Consider the following 12,958-nt stretch of genomic DNA (forward strand, 5'->3'; position numbering starts at 1 on the left):
AATTCTATCTAAACCATTTGACCACATCTAACTTTTAATGGCAATTAGTGACAAAGTCACTTTGCACTATGTTTCACATTACAGTCAAAAGTCATTAATCCGGACTCGTCGATTCCGGATTATAGATCATCAGTTTAAATCTCATAAGATGGCATGCAGAAATTCTAAAATTAAAAATATGAAACCGTAATTTATGAAATAAAGAACAATTATGATCTAAAGAGTATCAAAATTTACAAAAAAAAAAAAAAAAGCTTAATATTTATTTGTTTACTTTATTAAACATTTCTTTCAATGTAAATTGTAATTCAATGTAATTGTAATTGTAAATGCTTTGTTTTATGTGGTAATACTTTCTCTTTAATTCTATAAACAGACATAATTTCTTGTTCAGTTAAAAAGTTCCGCTGTTCAAGTCCCGTTGTTAGCGGATGGAAAGTAGACACAAACGTTCGTTACTGCGTTTATTAGACTGTGTGAAGAACAAGTTCGTACAATAGAAATACAAGTAGTTCGGCGCTCGCAGGCGCCCTCTTGCAGGGAACAAAATCAAAATTTACATAAGGCGCGAACATGCCGCCCACCTTTAAATACTATTTCAACATTTAGTGGTTAAAATTCAGTAAATTTAAAACACAATACAATATTAAAATTATGATATAATACTTAATTTATAATACATGAATTAAAACTCAAATTGGTAATGGACACAATTTTGTAATATTTCTTTTAACCATGCCATCTGAAGTCTTAATAGTCACAACCCTAACAACACTATCAAGACCAGGATGTAACTGAGTAATTCTACCCATTTTCCATTTAGTTGGAGGTAAGTTATCCTCCTTTATGAGACACAGATCATTAACTTGAAGATTTTTAGTTGGCAAAAGCCATTTTGGTCTTTGTTGTAATCGACACAGATATTCTTTGTGCCAACGCTTCCAAAATTGTTGAACCATTTTTTGAATATGTTGCCATCTGGTGAGATGGGAAACTTCAATGTAATTTGGTTCAGGAATGCTTGTTAATGATCTACCAATAAGAAAAATGACCAGGCGTTAATGCTGACAAGTCATTCGGATCATTAGACAAACTTGTTAAAGGTCGCGAATTAAGACAAGCTTCTATTTGTGTGAGATATGTTTCAAATTCTTCATATGTTAATCTCGCCTCACCAACTACTCGTTTTAAATGGTATTTTGTTGATTTTATGCCAGCTTCCCAGAGTCCACCCATATGTGGCGCACCTGGAACGTTTAGATGCCATTTAATGCCATTATCAACCAAATATCTGCTAACATTTTGGTTATAAGTTGCAGACCTAGCAAGCCTTTCAAATTCCATCAGTTTGCGTTTTGCTCCAACAAAATTGGAACCACAATCGCTATATATCACTGCTTTTGCCTCTGCGGGAAATGAACCTCTTAAGAGCTGCAATAAAAGCATCTGCTGAAAGATCAGTCACTAATTCTAGGTGAATAGCTCTTGTCGTAAAACAAACAAATAGAGCTATATATGCCTTGAATGACCTAGAACCTCGACCCTTATTTGCTTTAATTTGAAAAGGACCTGCGTAATCCACTCCACAGCGCAAAAACGCAGGAGCAGGCGAAACGCGACTAGACGGCAAATCGCTCATCAATTGATTAGTGACAGATGCTCTAATTTTGCAACACTTTATACATTTCCTAACTAAATCTCTGATAACAGCTCTACCATTTATGATCCAATATTGTTCTTGAATGCAAGATTGCATAAGTTGTGGACCTGCATGCAAAAGTCTTTCATGGTAATGTCTAACAATGAGATGAGTTAAAATGTGCTTCTTTGGAAGCAAAATTGGATGCCTAAAACCATATGCAAGGTTTGCATGTCGCAAGCGACCGCCCACCCTGAGAATACCTAAATTATCTAAAAATGGATTTAAAGATAAAATTTTGCTTGTACCAGATTAATTTCTGCCTAAAGTGTTAATTTCATTCTTAAATTCAACACATTGCATTAATTTAATTAACACATGCATAGCTTTAGTTAATTCACTTGTTTTTAAAAATCCACTTACCTGATCTTCTGAATTTTTACAGTTATTTACAAACCTCAGACATAATGCTACAACACGTTTAAGTTTAGTGAGAGAAGAATATTTGTAAAATAAATCATAAGCGTCTGTCAAGTGACTGGCAGCAGTTGTTGACTGAAAAGCACATCTTTGCTCTGGCACAGAAAATGCTTGCTGAAAAGGAGATAAATTATACAATAAATCTGGACCACGTAACCACAATGAAGTAACCAGTGCAGATGATGACACACCACGCATTGCAAGATCAGCAGGATTAGCATTTCCACTCACATGATGCCACTGGACAGGAGAGGATAAAGTCTGGATTTTTGCTACTCTGTTGGCGACGAAGGTCTTCCATCGGCTTGTATGAGATCTTATCCAGGCTAATACAATAGTGGAATCAGTATGAAAATAAACTTGCGATATAGGAGTATTTAAAGCCCTACAGGTGAAATCCATTAATTTAGTCTATAGTAATGCTCCACAAAGTTCCAATTGGGGAAGTGATATGGTTTTTAGTGGTGCAACTCTTGTTTTGGCTATCACTAGCTGAACATTAATTTGTCCAGTATCTAACACAGAACGATAATAAATTGCAGCGGCGTAGGCCTTCTATGAGGCGTCACAAAACCCGTGCAGTTGAAACTGGTTATCTGATTCAACCAACAAGAATCGTGAAATTTTGATACTTTTAATAAATAACAAATCTTCTGTAAGTTGTTTCCACTCACATTCAATATCTGGAGGAACCTTTTCATCCCACTGAAACTGATGTTTCCACAATCTTTGCATAATCAATACCGAACCGTGATCGGTGCCAACCATCCAAGAGGGTCAAAGGTCTTTGCGATTATTGAAAGTAATGTTCGTTTGGTTAAGACTTCAGGATATGATGAATTGGCTTTGAATAAAAACATATCTGAAGCTGGATGCCACAGGATAATTAACGTTTTTACAGTATCATCATTGTCTATGTTCAAAGAAACATTTGATAAGCACAAATCTGGATTAATTGAATTCAAGACTTCTTTGCTGTTAGAAGCCCATTTTCTTAGAATAAATCCTGCACGTGACAACATCTGATTCAATTGCATTTGTAATTCTATAGCTTCAGTAACTGAATTGGCTCCGGACATCAAATCATCAACGTAGAAGTCCCTAAGACATGTCTTGGAAGCCAGAGGAAAATTAGTTGCTTCATCTATGGCTAACTGCTGTAAACATCTTACCGCAAAGTACGAAGCTGATGTAGTACCGTAAGCAATCCTAGTTAATCGAAAATCCTGAATTGGTTTATAAAGTGAATCGCGCCAGACTATTCTCTGAAAGTCTGCATCTTTTAGTATAATTTGTCTGTACATTTTCTCTATATCTGCAGTTATAGCTATTCTGTGAATTCTGAAACGAATAATTAATGTTGTCAGATCAGTCTGCAACTGTGGACCAACCATCAATTTCTCATTAAGAGAAATACCGCTAGAAGATTTTGCAGAACCATCAAATACGACTCGAAATTTATCACCATTTTTATCCGGAACTGAATGGTGCGGAAGGTAAAAACTAGAATTAGCTGGAACATCAATTTCATTTACTGGAATCAATTCCATATGACCAAGTTGTTGATAGTCCTCCATAAATTTGTGATATGGACTGGAAAGAGATTTATTCTTAATAAATTGACGTTCAATGCTTTGTAAACGATGTACAGCAACATCCCTTGATGACCCAAGTTCATTTCTCGATCTACGAAATGGAAACTTAACAACAAATCTACCTGTTGAATCATGAGAAAAATTCCGCTTGAAATGATTTTCACATTCAATTTCCTCTTCTGTGTAATGCTTTATCTCCGAAATTTCTTCCAATTTCCAAAATTTTTCAAGCTGGAGCTGAACATTGGTACAACTAGCATGATTAGATACAATTGTTTGTGATACGCTTTTAGTCTTTCCGATAATGACCCAGCCGAATATTGATTCCAAGGCTGTTAACGAATGACCCAGAACAGTTAAACGTCCATGAAGCATTATCTCACCAAATACATCTGCGCCCAAAAGAATATCTATTGGGCCAGGCTGGAAACAATTTGTATCTGCCAACCACAAATGTTTGAAAGATGTCAAAACAGATCTATCAACTTGATATTGAGGGAGGTCACACGTGATCTTGGGTATAATTAATGCATTAACTGAAATGCTTGCGTTTTTATAAAATGGAGATGTTACTTGTAATTGAACTGAACCTGAAACCTTTCCAATTTTTTGCGAGCTCAGGCCATTTACACTTATGTTTGCACTAGTGCGCTTTAACTGCAGTAAATTTACACAGTGCTCTCGAATAAATGAGCCCTGGCTACCTGAATCAATTAGCATCCTGCATTTTTGTAAATCGCCATTAATATCTTTAACATAAACAATCGCAGTAGGCAATAAAACTGCTTGCGCAACAGGCACCGTGGCATTATTGCTACTAATAGCAGAAGTTCCGTGTTCCATGGGTATATGACATTTTTCATCATTTGAATTTTTCGAACATAACACTGTATTATGTAGCTTCAAACAATATTTACACATGCCTGCACGACATATAAAAATGGGATGCGTTTTACTATCTTTCAAACAATTAGCACATAATTTATTCCTTTTAATAATATCCCATTTTTCTTTGATAGGGAGTTCTAAAAAGCTATCACATTTAAATAACTGAGAATGAGAATTACTCTTACAATGAATGCACACATTAGCTACAAGTTGGGACGAAAAAGCGTATCTGCTACCTGAACCGCGAGTTTTAATTTCAGAAGGCAAAATTGCCTTCTCCCTCTGGCACTTCGCCAAAGAGGCAATAGCATTCCCTCTGTTTAAAATAAAACGCTTGAATTCAGCGAAAGCAGAAATTTTCTTGTTCGAATGCTCCATCGTCCACTCTTTTAGTGTTTCATGATCAAGTTTTCCTTTTAACAGAAAAATAATCATAGTATCCCAATGCTCTACCGGCTGTTTAAGGATTTTTAATGTATCAATACACTGTTGTGTTGTATCAATTAATCTCCGCAAACCTGAAGCTGATTCATGTTTTAGAACAGGCTGTGAAGTTAATTTATTTAATGCTGCGTTTATTATTTCTATTTCGTTTTCATAACGTTCAGTAAGCGCTTCCCATGCCTTTTCATAATTCGCGTTTGAAATTTGAACTGATTGTAGTAAAACAGCAGCTTCACCTTTCACAGAAAGCTTAAGATATTGCAATTTTTGACTGTCACTTAATGTACTATTATTTCCAACACTGGCAAGAAATAAATCCCTGAATGGTATCCAATCAACATAATTAGAAGTAAACACTGGCAATTCCACGCGAGGAAGTTTCAAGCCGTTTGCATTAGCATTTATTGTATCTTTGCCTGAATTACTAAGTTTTCTTGATTCTTCCTTTAAAGTAATTTTTAATACATCTAATTTGGAAAATAGTTCATTCATTTCTATTTCACATTTATCAAACTCTGCGTCAGAACAAGTACCAAGAATGTTATAGTTTAAACAGTTCACTTCAACACCTAATACACCAACATCATTTTCGTATACTCCAATGGCAGAAAAAGAATTTTCTTGATTTTGTAAACCATTTACTTGTGAAATTAAACGAGTCAACTTACCCTTAATAATTCGCTTTTGCTTTAAAATTGACTCCATATTCCTGCCGCTGTTTTCACAATCCAAACAAAATATAAATCTGTTTTCCTTGCACGAAATGTAATCCTATACCAGAACGTTAAAAATTGTCTTGACACATCATCCAAAGAAATGCGCTGGCTCTCGACGGACCATGTTAGCGGATGGAAAGTAGACACAAACGTTCGTTACTGAGTTTATTAGACTGTGTGAAGAACAAGTTCGTACAATAGATATACAAGTAGTTCAGCGCTCGCAGGCGCCCTCTTGTAGGGAACAAAATCAAAATTTACATAAGGCGCGAACACCCGTAATTGCTGTACCGAGAATACCGACTAACGTGTCAATCGAAATTTTTTAGTTTTCACTAACCACAAGTTTAGTTTTCCCCTTCTTCATGTCTTTATCCATTTTTTGCAGCAATTCCGCTTTTTGTTTGATGGACATCGAAACATACTTTCGTTTTGTGGATCGTTTGGTAGCTCCAGCATCGGAAATTCTATTTGACATAATCGAAAGTTCAAGTTTACTTTTATAAAATTGCTCTTACAGTCTTCAAAAAATAATAAGCCTGATCCAATTCGAAGATTAAGGAACAACGCAATCATCAACATTAACTGAAATAGATAATTTTAGCTTATACTGTCCGTTATACATTAAACACGCAGGTGAAAACATATTCTGAGCTTGCGCACACGCGCAGTCCTAAAGGTCTTACGCGCACGCGTAAAACGCCTGTGCGCAAGTGTCGACGCGGCGCATGCGCAGAAAGTTTTTAGCTTTGAGGTCCGGATTATGGGTGTCCGAATTAACGACTTTTGACTGTATTATGTCAGTGATTATTGACCTTAGTATATATCTGCTATCTTTACACAAGCTTGAAAAATATATTAAATTATAAGATGTTTATGCATTAACCAGCAAAGCAAATGCATGTTCACACATGTATGTCAGATTAAGTAATCATTAGTAGCTCTACTGTTATTTTTTAAAGCCAAGCATTGCCATTCAGTAATGCTTCAGAAGCATAAAGGTGCAATTATTTTACCTGAATTATTCTTGTTATGCTTCTGAACATCATTGCGCATACCTTCAAATCCTGAAATGTAAACCATCGATAAAAAATATCTTTTCCCTACTTATACTGAAAGTCATCTCTTGAGAGCAAACATAAGTAAAATAAAACAGAAAATAAAATTTAAATCATAACTAAATAAAAAGTATCTCATTACTAAATTAATTGGACAGCTGCACAAAGATGCTAGCATTCTGATACAAATTAGCAGCTAGCATTCTGCAAGAAATTTAACAAATGTGTCATCCAGCCTTTCAAAAAAACAGTTTTTAGTTTTAAAACAAAGCATGCATCTTTCATAAAAGTGCTGTCACTCTTCTGATTATGGGATTTTTGTTTACCTTATTAAGCAAAGAACTAAACTAATCTCACTTGCATAAAGATGTCCAAACTTTTTAGAGACTTTTTTTAAGTAAAAAACCGATTTTCATAGTTGCATGGCACCAGCAATCTGCATTCAGAGTTACTGGCCCCCGTTACAGCTGTGCAGCTTTCTGTCTTGGGGAACAATGGCTACATAAGCATGCCAGCATCCTTACGAACGTATCTGCTTTAGTCCCTGGAAAGAAATGTTTCTTTCCAAATCATTAATACACCTTTTAAAAATTCCTCTAGTTAATAATTTAAAAGGAAAATAAAAATTGAACAAATTTATAGTGAAATTAATTTGAAAATCTCCCAATTAATATTCTTGGCTAAGAGTGACTTTTGTACCTAAAAATTATCTTGGTAATACAGAAACAATAATTCACTGAACAGCCTTTTTTTTTTATTTTTACTTATTTCTTGAAAGTACAACATAATATTTCAATTTCTATAAAAATGAACTTCAAGGTGATAAATATTTTAAAAACTACTTACTCACTTAAAACATACATAATATTATTTTTATAATGAAAAAATAAATCAAATGGCTCATAAAAAATCAAATACAATTAAGATTTGCATTAAATATTAAATTTAAAAACTGAATCATTATCTATATCAGGGATAATTCCCTACAGGCAGGAAATTCCTATTAGGAAGGAAACTGTTCAATTTCAGAAGTGTGGACTCAACTGTAACAAAAAGCTTATGGAAAAGAATAGTTTAGGTATGGCTGAAATCATGTGATACAAATGAGCTAATGAAAGTTAAATCTAGGTATCACATAAGTGAAATCACCAAAAATATTTCCTTAATTATATTCATTAAATAAATAATAATTTATGAGTTAATAAAAATGTATAAATATATATTTCCTAAACATGCTACATTTTAAACTCATCCTTTTAGCATAGTAAAATAAAAATTTTCAATTTTCAGTTTTATTACTATTTGAAGTGTCCCACTTAAAATATATGTATAAAACATAACACCTTGGAGAAACGGCACTCTTACATGATTTCTTTACTAAAAAAATTTCTCTTAAACTCTCAATGCCTCTTTTTTTTTTTTTTTTTTTTTTTTTTTTTTCTTTAAGAAAATTGGCCCAGAATTTCTTTTTAAATTGAAGATCATAACTTGAATATTTTTTACTCAGAAGAGAGCATATAAGAAAAGATTTGGAACTCAACTGAAACCACTTCATTGCCTATTTTTCTACAAAATTTCAAGTTCGCAAAGCTAAATTATGATTTACAAAAGTTTTGTTAAAATGATGCAAAACATTAGAGTGACAAGCATACCATATGTTTGAGATGGTAATTACTCCAATATTTCTAAGAAACTAAACAGAATAATAGTTAAATAAGGAAAAATATGCACTCAGAAGCATAACGAAGTGTGAGAAGTTATTGAATAAATTTAACATGTAGAAAAGCAGCCTATGTTCGTACCTTTTAGCAATAGTTCTTCAAAGTCAAATTTCTACATGAGCAAATCTATCAACTGCAAATGTTGAGTGTTACTCATTTATGAGAACTAAGAGATTAACTTCTAAACTACAAAAGGAAACCGTCAGTTGGCAAGCTTCAAATATGCTATTTTAAATTTCATCCATTGCGTGAATTTTATGTTCCAAAAATTATTTGAAAATTACTCCTCATTAAGTTTACAACTCAAGTTTACTTTGATGTTATACACAGAATAAATGTAGAAATATTTAATTTACCTTTATTTGGAGGATATAAGGTCTGCCTGTTTACCTAAAACAGAAATAAAGCATTTGAATTTCATATTTTAAGCACTAAAAGCACTTCAAATTGCACAGTTTGTTTCACAATATTTATGAACACTCAGATAGAGTATATTTCTTAAATCATGTAAACAAAGAATGATTAGGAAAAATATCTGGGAGAAAAGAAAACCAACCAAAACACTAGAATGATTAGAAAAATATATAGGAGAAAAGAAAACCAACCAGAACACTGAAAAATAATAAATTAAAAAGGAGGTAACACAAATAAGAATACATATTATTTACATTACATATTACTTTCTAGGCTCTTATTACATCAAAACTGGAACAATCTTAATTCTAACTCTGGAACAGAAAAATCTGGTTTTCAGTTCTCCGCTTTTTGGCACGATTTTTATTAAAAAATATGGGATTGCAACTATCATCCACTCATATTTTCAAAACCATTGATATTTCTAGATATCAAACAAGCAACAGAAATGAATTTATTTACTACTCCTAACATGAAGATTAAAGAAGTGCACATTAATATAGACAAACAACAAGAGAGGACTTAGTATTTATCTTCATCGTAATAACATCAAAGTAATAAGAAAAAAATTATGTAGGCAGTTCTACAGATGATCAATTTACATGGATATTTCACAATAAAAGTACTTCTATTTAAATTTTTCACATAAACTGCTTTTATTTAAATTTTAGCTTCCACTCAGTGACATACACTATATATGGCAGCTACAAATTGGGACATATCCTTATGTTTCTTGGAATATGATACCAAATATAATGTTATATTTTCAATTCCCTTCCCCATTATTTTGACTAAAGATTTTTAAGCTGAAGAATTAGCATTCTTTACTCTTTCTTCATATATTCAGTTTTATGAACTCCCTTAAATATTGTAGTCACTTGCAATGGAATTCACTCCATAAAAGGAGAAATGTTGCCAATGGTGTAGTAATGAATTTGGTATTGATGAATTGCTCTAAGTAAACAATAAACTATTAATTTACATGAGTAGGGTTTTACAATATTTGTTTATGCTAATATTAAAACAAAATATAACATCTTGACATAATTAAAATCACTATATATAATTTCATATAATCCTTAGATGAGAACAGAGTAATATTACCCAATAATTGGCAAAGTTGTAGATGGCTTTGTTCATTGGAAAGCTATCTAAGCTCTCTTTCATACAAATGATATTTTGAGTAAAACCTAAAAATGCATTTGTTTGATCAGGTATAATAGGAAATTTAGTTTTTCTTAAATTTCTGCAATTTGTACAGTTTCCGTCATAAGCTCACAAAAATTTTCACCCAAATAAAGTAATAGTTACTAAACATAATTTATTATTGTTTATAGTTAATATTTATTTAAAGAAATGTAACAGGAAAAAATAGCATTTTCAAGCATAATAAGACTATTACGCCACTAAGTTAAACTGTGATATTTCTAAACTGTTTACTAGTTAAGGATAAAGACTTTTGTTATGAAAAGAGCTCTTGCTAAAATCATGCCATGAAAGTTTGATGTCCATTTTAACCCTCAAAGCGTTATGGGTTTTGGCATGAAATTTCAGAGTTCCTCAAAATGTCATGAATAAGTGGCATTTTCCTGATTTTAATTTAAAGACTACTCTCTCACTTTGTATCTTGATTCCTTTTCTTTCAATATACATGCAAACCAAAACAGGATACATTAAAAGCTTGCAAAAGTTTTCATGTGTAACGAATATAGAAGCCAGCCTTCTTTCTATATGGAGTTTTCTGACCATAATGCTGAGAGGGTTAAGGAAGAAAAGAATGCTTATCTGCCTATGTTAAAAGAGAGTTTAATCTTTATCATTTCCTAACTTCTTGAATTTTTTTTTTTTTTTTCCCCTTCCCTAGAGCCTAGTTGTTACTTCTGTGTAAAAAGGAGGTTTTCAGAAAATCTCAAAACTACAACTGAAAGAAATCAGTCAAGGAGTTAGTGTTTAGTCAATTCTTCTGATCCATTTTAATCTTTGCTACATTCTCGCTAACTACTCTTGATTTAAACATTGTTCTGGATCTTTCCCATCAAGGTTATCGCTAGAGAGTTCATAAAAAAGGGAATCAATTCATTTTAGTGAATGAACCATTCTAATCTGATCCCATAAGTCATCAGTTTTGCTTAATTCTACAATTTTTCAGAAAAGCTGAATGTTTTCAGGAAAAGGGTCTTCCAGAAAGTTATGTGGTTTTTTAAGATAAATACAAATGAAGCAGTATAAAAATGTAAGATCATTTCACTGAATCACATATGCACCATTTTCACATTCTATCTCTTTGGCAGATGTTTTAAAAATGTAATTTGGTTTATTCATAAAGAATTGAGATGGTATTTGATAATTGCCAAAGTGAATTTCAGGCTATTCAGATAATTTTGAAGTGACCAGAAAATACGAAAATCCTTCGAGTCACTTCAAAGTCTCAACCATGCTCAATACGGCTTTAACAAAAGATAACACCTTGCCATTTCTGTGTGCTTTTGATTTCTGCTTTTAAAACTGCATTCGGGAACAGTATCTTTCCAAATTTATTGTCTAATTTGGGAGTAACAATTCATAGTATAAAATTCTTTAGTACAGTGGTCTCAAATTGGCAGCACCTAGAACTGTGTAATCTTGTTTGTTAGAGCACAAAGGTGAGGGGCATCTTCTGCAATGGGCATTGTAAATGCAGACCTCTCTGCATAGTCTATCAATCCTTGTAGCCAGTGATGCTTCAGTTACACATCAGATAGCTGATATTTGATGAATCAGTTGCCACAAAAGCCACTCAGAAATCTGTCCGTCCTCCTATTCAATTGTCTCCCTAGACCGATTGCTACCTTCTTCATGCTGTGTTTTACCATGGTTTTATCATTTCTGTCAACACTGCTGAATGGTGGTATTGCTCAACCCACATGTCAAGTGATCCTTCAATTTCACTACCTTGTTTTTTAAGGCTGATTGCACAGTCTCTCCCAAATGGTGATACATGCTCACATTATGTGTGAATCCATTTGCAAGGCACTAGTACAATGAAAGTGAGTAGATGGAATAAATTTGAAGGGAAGTTTTCCTAGAATATGAATTTCTCCTCATTTACATACCATCTGTATACTCTGTAGCTCTAGCTATTCATTCACTATCTGCAATAATTCAGTACCTGCATGTTGCACTGAAATGTATTCACATTTGAAATTTCATTATAATCAAAAACTAAGGAGTTATCCTTAGTGCACTTTTTTTTAAATCTCAAAGTATATGAAATGTTACCTAATTATTATATTATGTATGATACCTAAAAAGGATTTTAGAACTTGATTCGTAACAGAAATATTTCCTCTGAAATGTGTATTTTTTTTTTATCCTACATAGTGTTGAAAAAAGGATATACCTACCCCCAATACATTTAGTAACCTTGTCTTATAAAGTAATATGCTCTTTAAGAGTACAATTTATTCCCATTGACCAATCAAATATGTGAAGCACCAATCTTGAGAATTACAATCAATATGTGTGAAGCACTAATTTCGCGAAGCACCAATCATGCCAATACCAAACAAACTTGTAGATATGCAAATAATTCAACATTTAAATTAAACAAAAAATTCGCAAATGCTGAAAAACTTATAAATAAAATCTTAAAACAATAAACTTGACCTTTTCAGCCCTAATTTTTTAAGACACAAAAACAATTCTACAAAATATTGCTTATAGGTATTAGAAGCAACATAAATGTACATTAGTAAGTTCCTACTTGAGTTGTAAAAACTATCATGTGGCAATTGCCAACCTCAACCGAGTGCAAAAACACATGCAGAAAAGACATCAGATGAGACTTCTGATGGTGAAAAGTAAAACAATCTCTGTTACTGATAAATAGATCTCTCTCCACATATGAAGACAGCAAATACTGCCAGCAAGGTCGAAAAGGTTAATATTCTTGACGCTATCAATAAGTGTTTTTAAAAAAAGTTGGATTTTTTATAACAAATGTTGCTCGAACTAGTGGGTTTTT

At 32.8% G+C, this 12,958-nt stretch overlaps 1 protein-coding gene across 4 annotated transcripts in view; it reads right to left on the reverse strand.

Moving 5' to 3' along the window:
• Klp10A (kinesin-like protein 10A) overlaps positions 1-12,958 on the reverse strand; it is a 115,749-nt gene that overhangs the window by 82,730 nt on the left and 20,061 nt on the right. For 3 of the 4 annotated variants that reach the window (XM_085811534.1, XM_085811532.1, XM_085811533.1), the window contains exons 5-6: positions 8,898-8,931; positions 6,779-6,829 (exon numbers count right to left, since the gene is read on the reverse strand). In XM_085811534.1, the coding sequence (XP_085667660.1) occupies positions 6,779-6,829; positions 8,898-8,931 (85 nt within the window). The remainder of the gene's footprint in view (positions 1-6,778; positions 6,830-8,897; positions 8,932-12,958) is intronic. The other variant, XM_085811535.1, reaches the window with a different exon arrangement.

Source organism: Stegodyphus dumicola, chromosome 2 (assembly GCF_044657685.1).
Source record: "Stegodyphus dumicola isolate Sdum_Otavi_A_Nest chromosome 2, ASM4465768v1".
Classification (NCBI taxonomy): Eukaryota; Metazoa; Arthropoda; class Arachnida; order Araneae; family Eresidae; genus Stegodyphus; species Stegodyphus dumicola.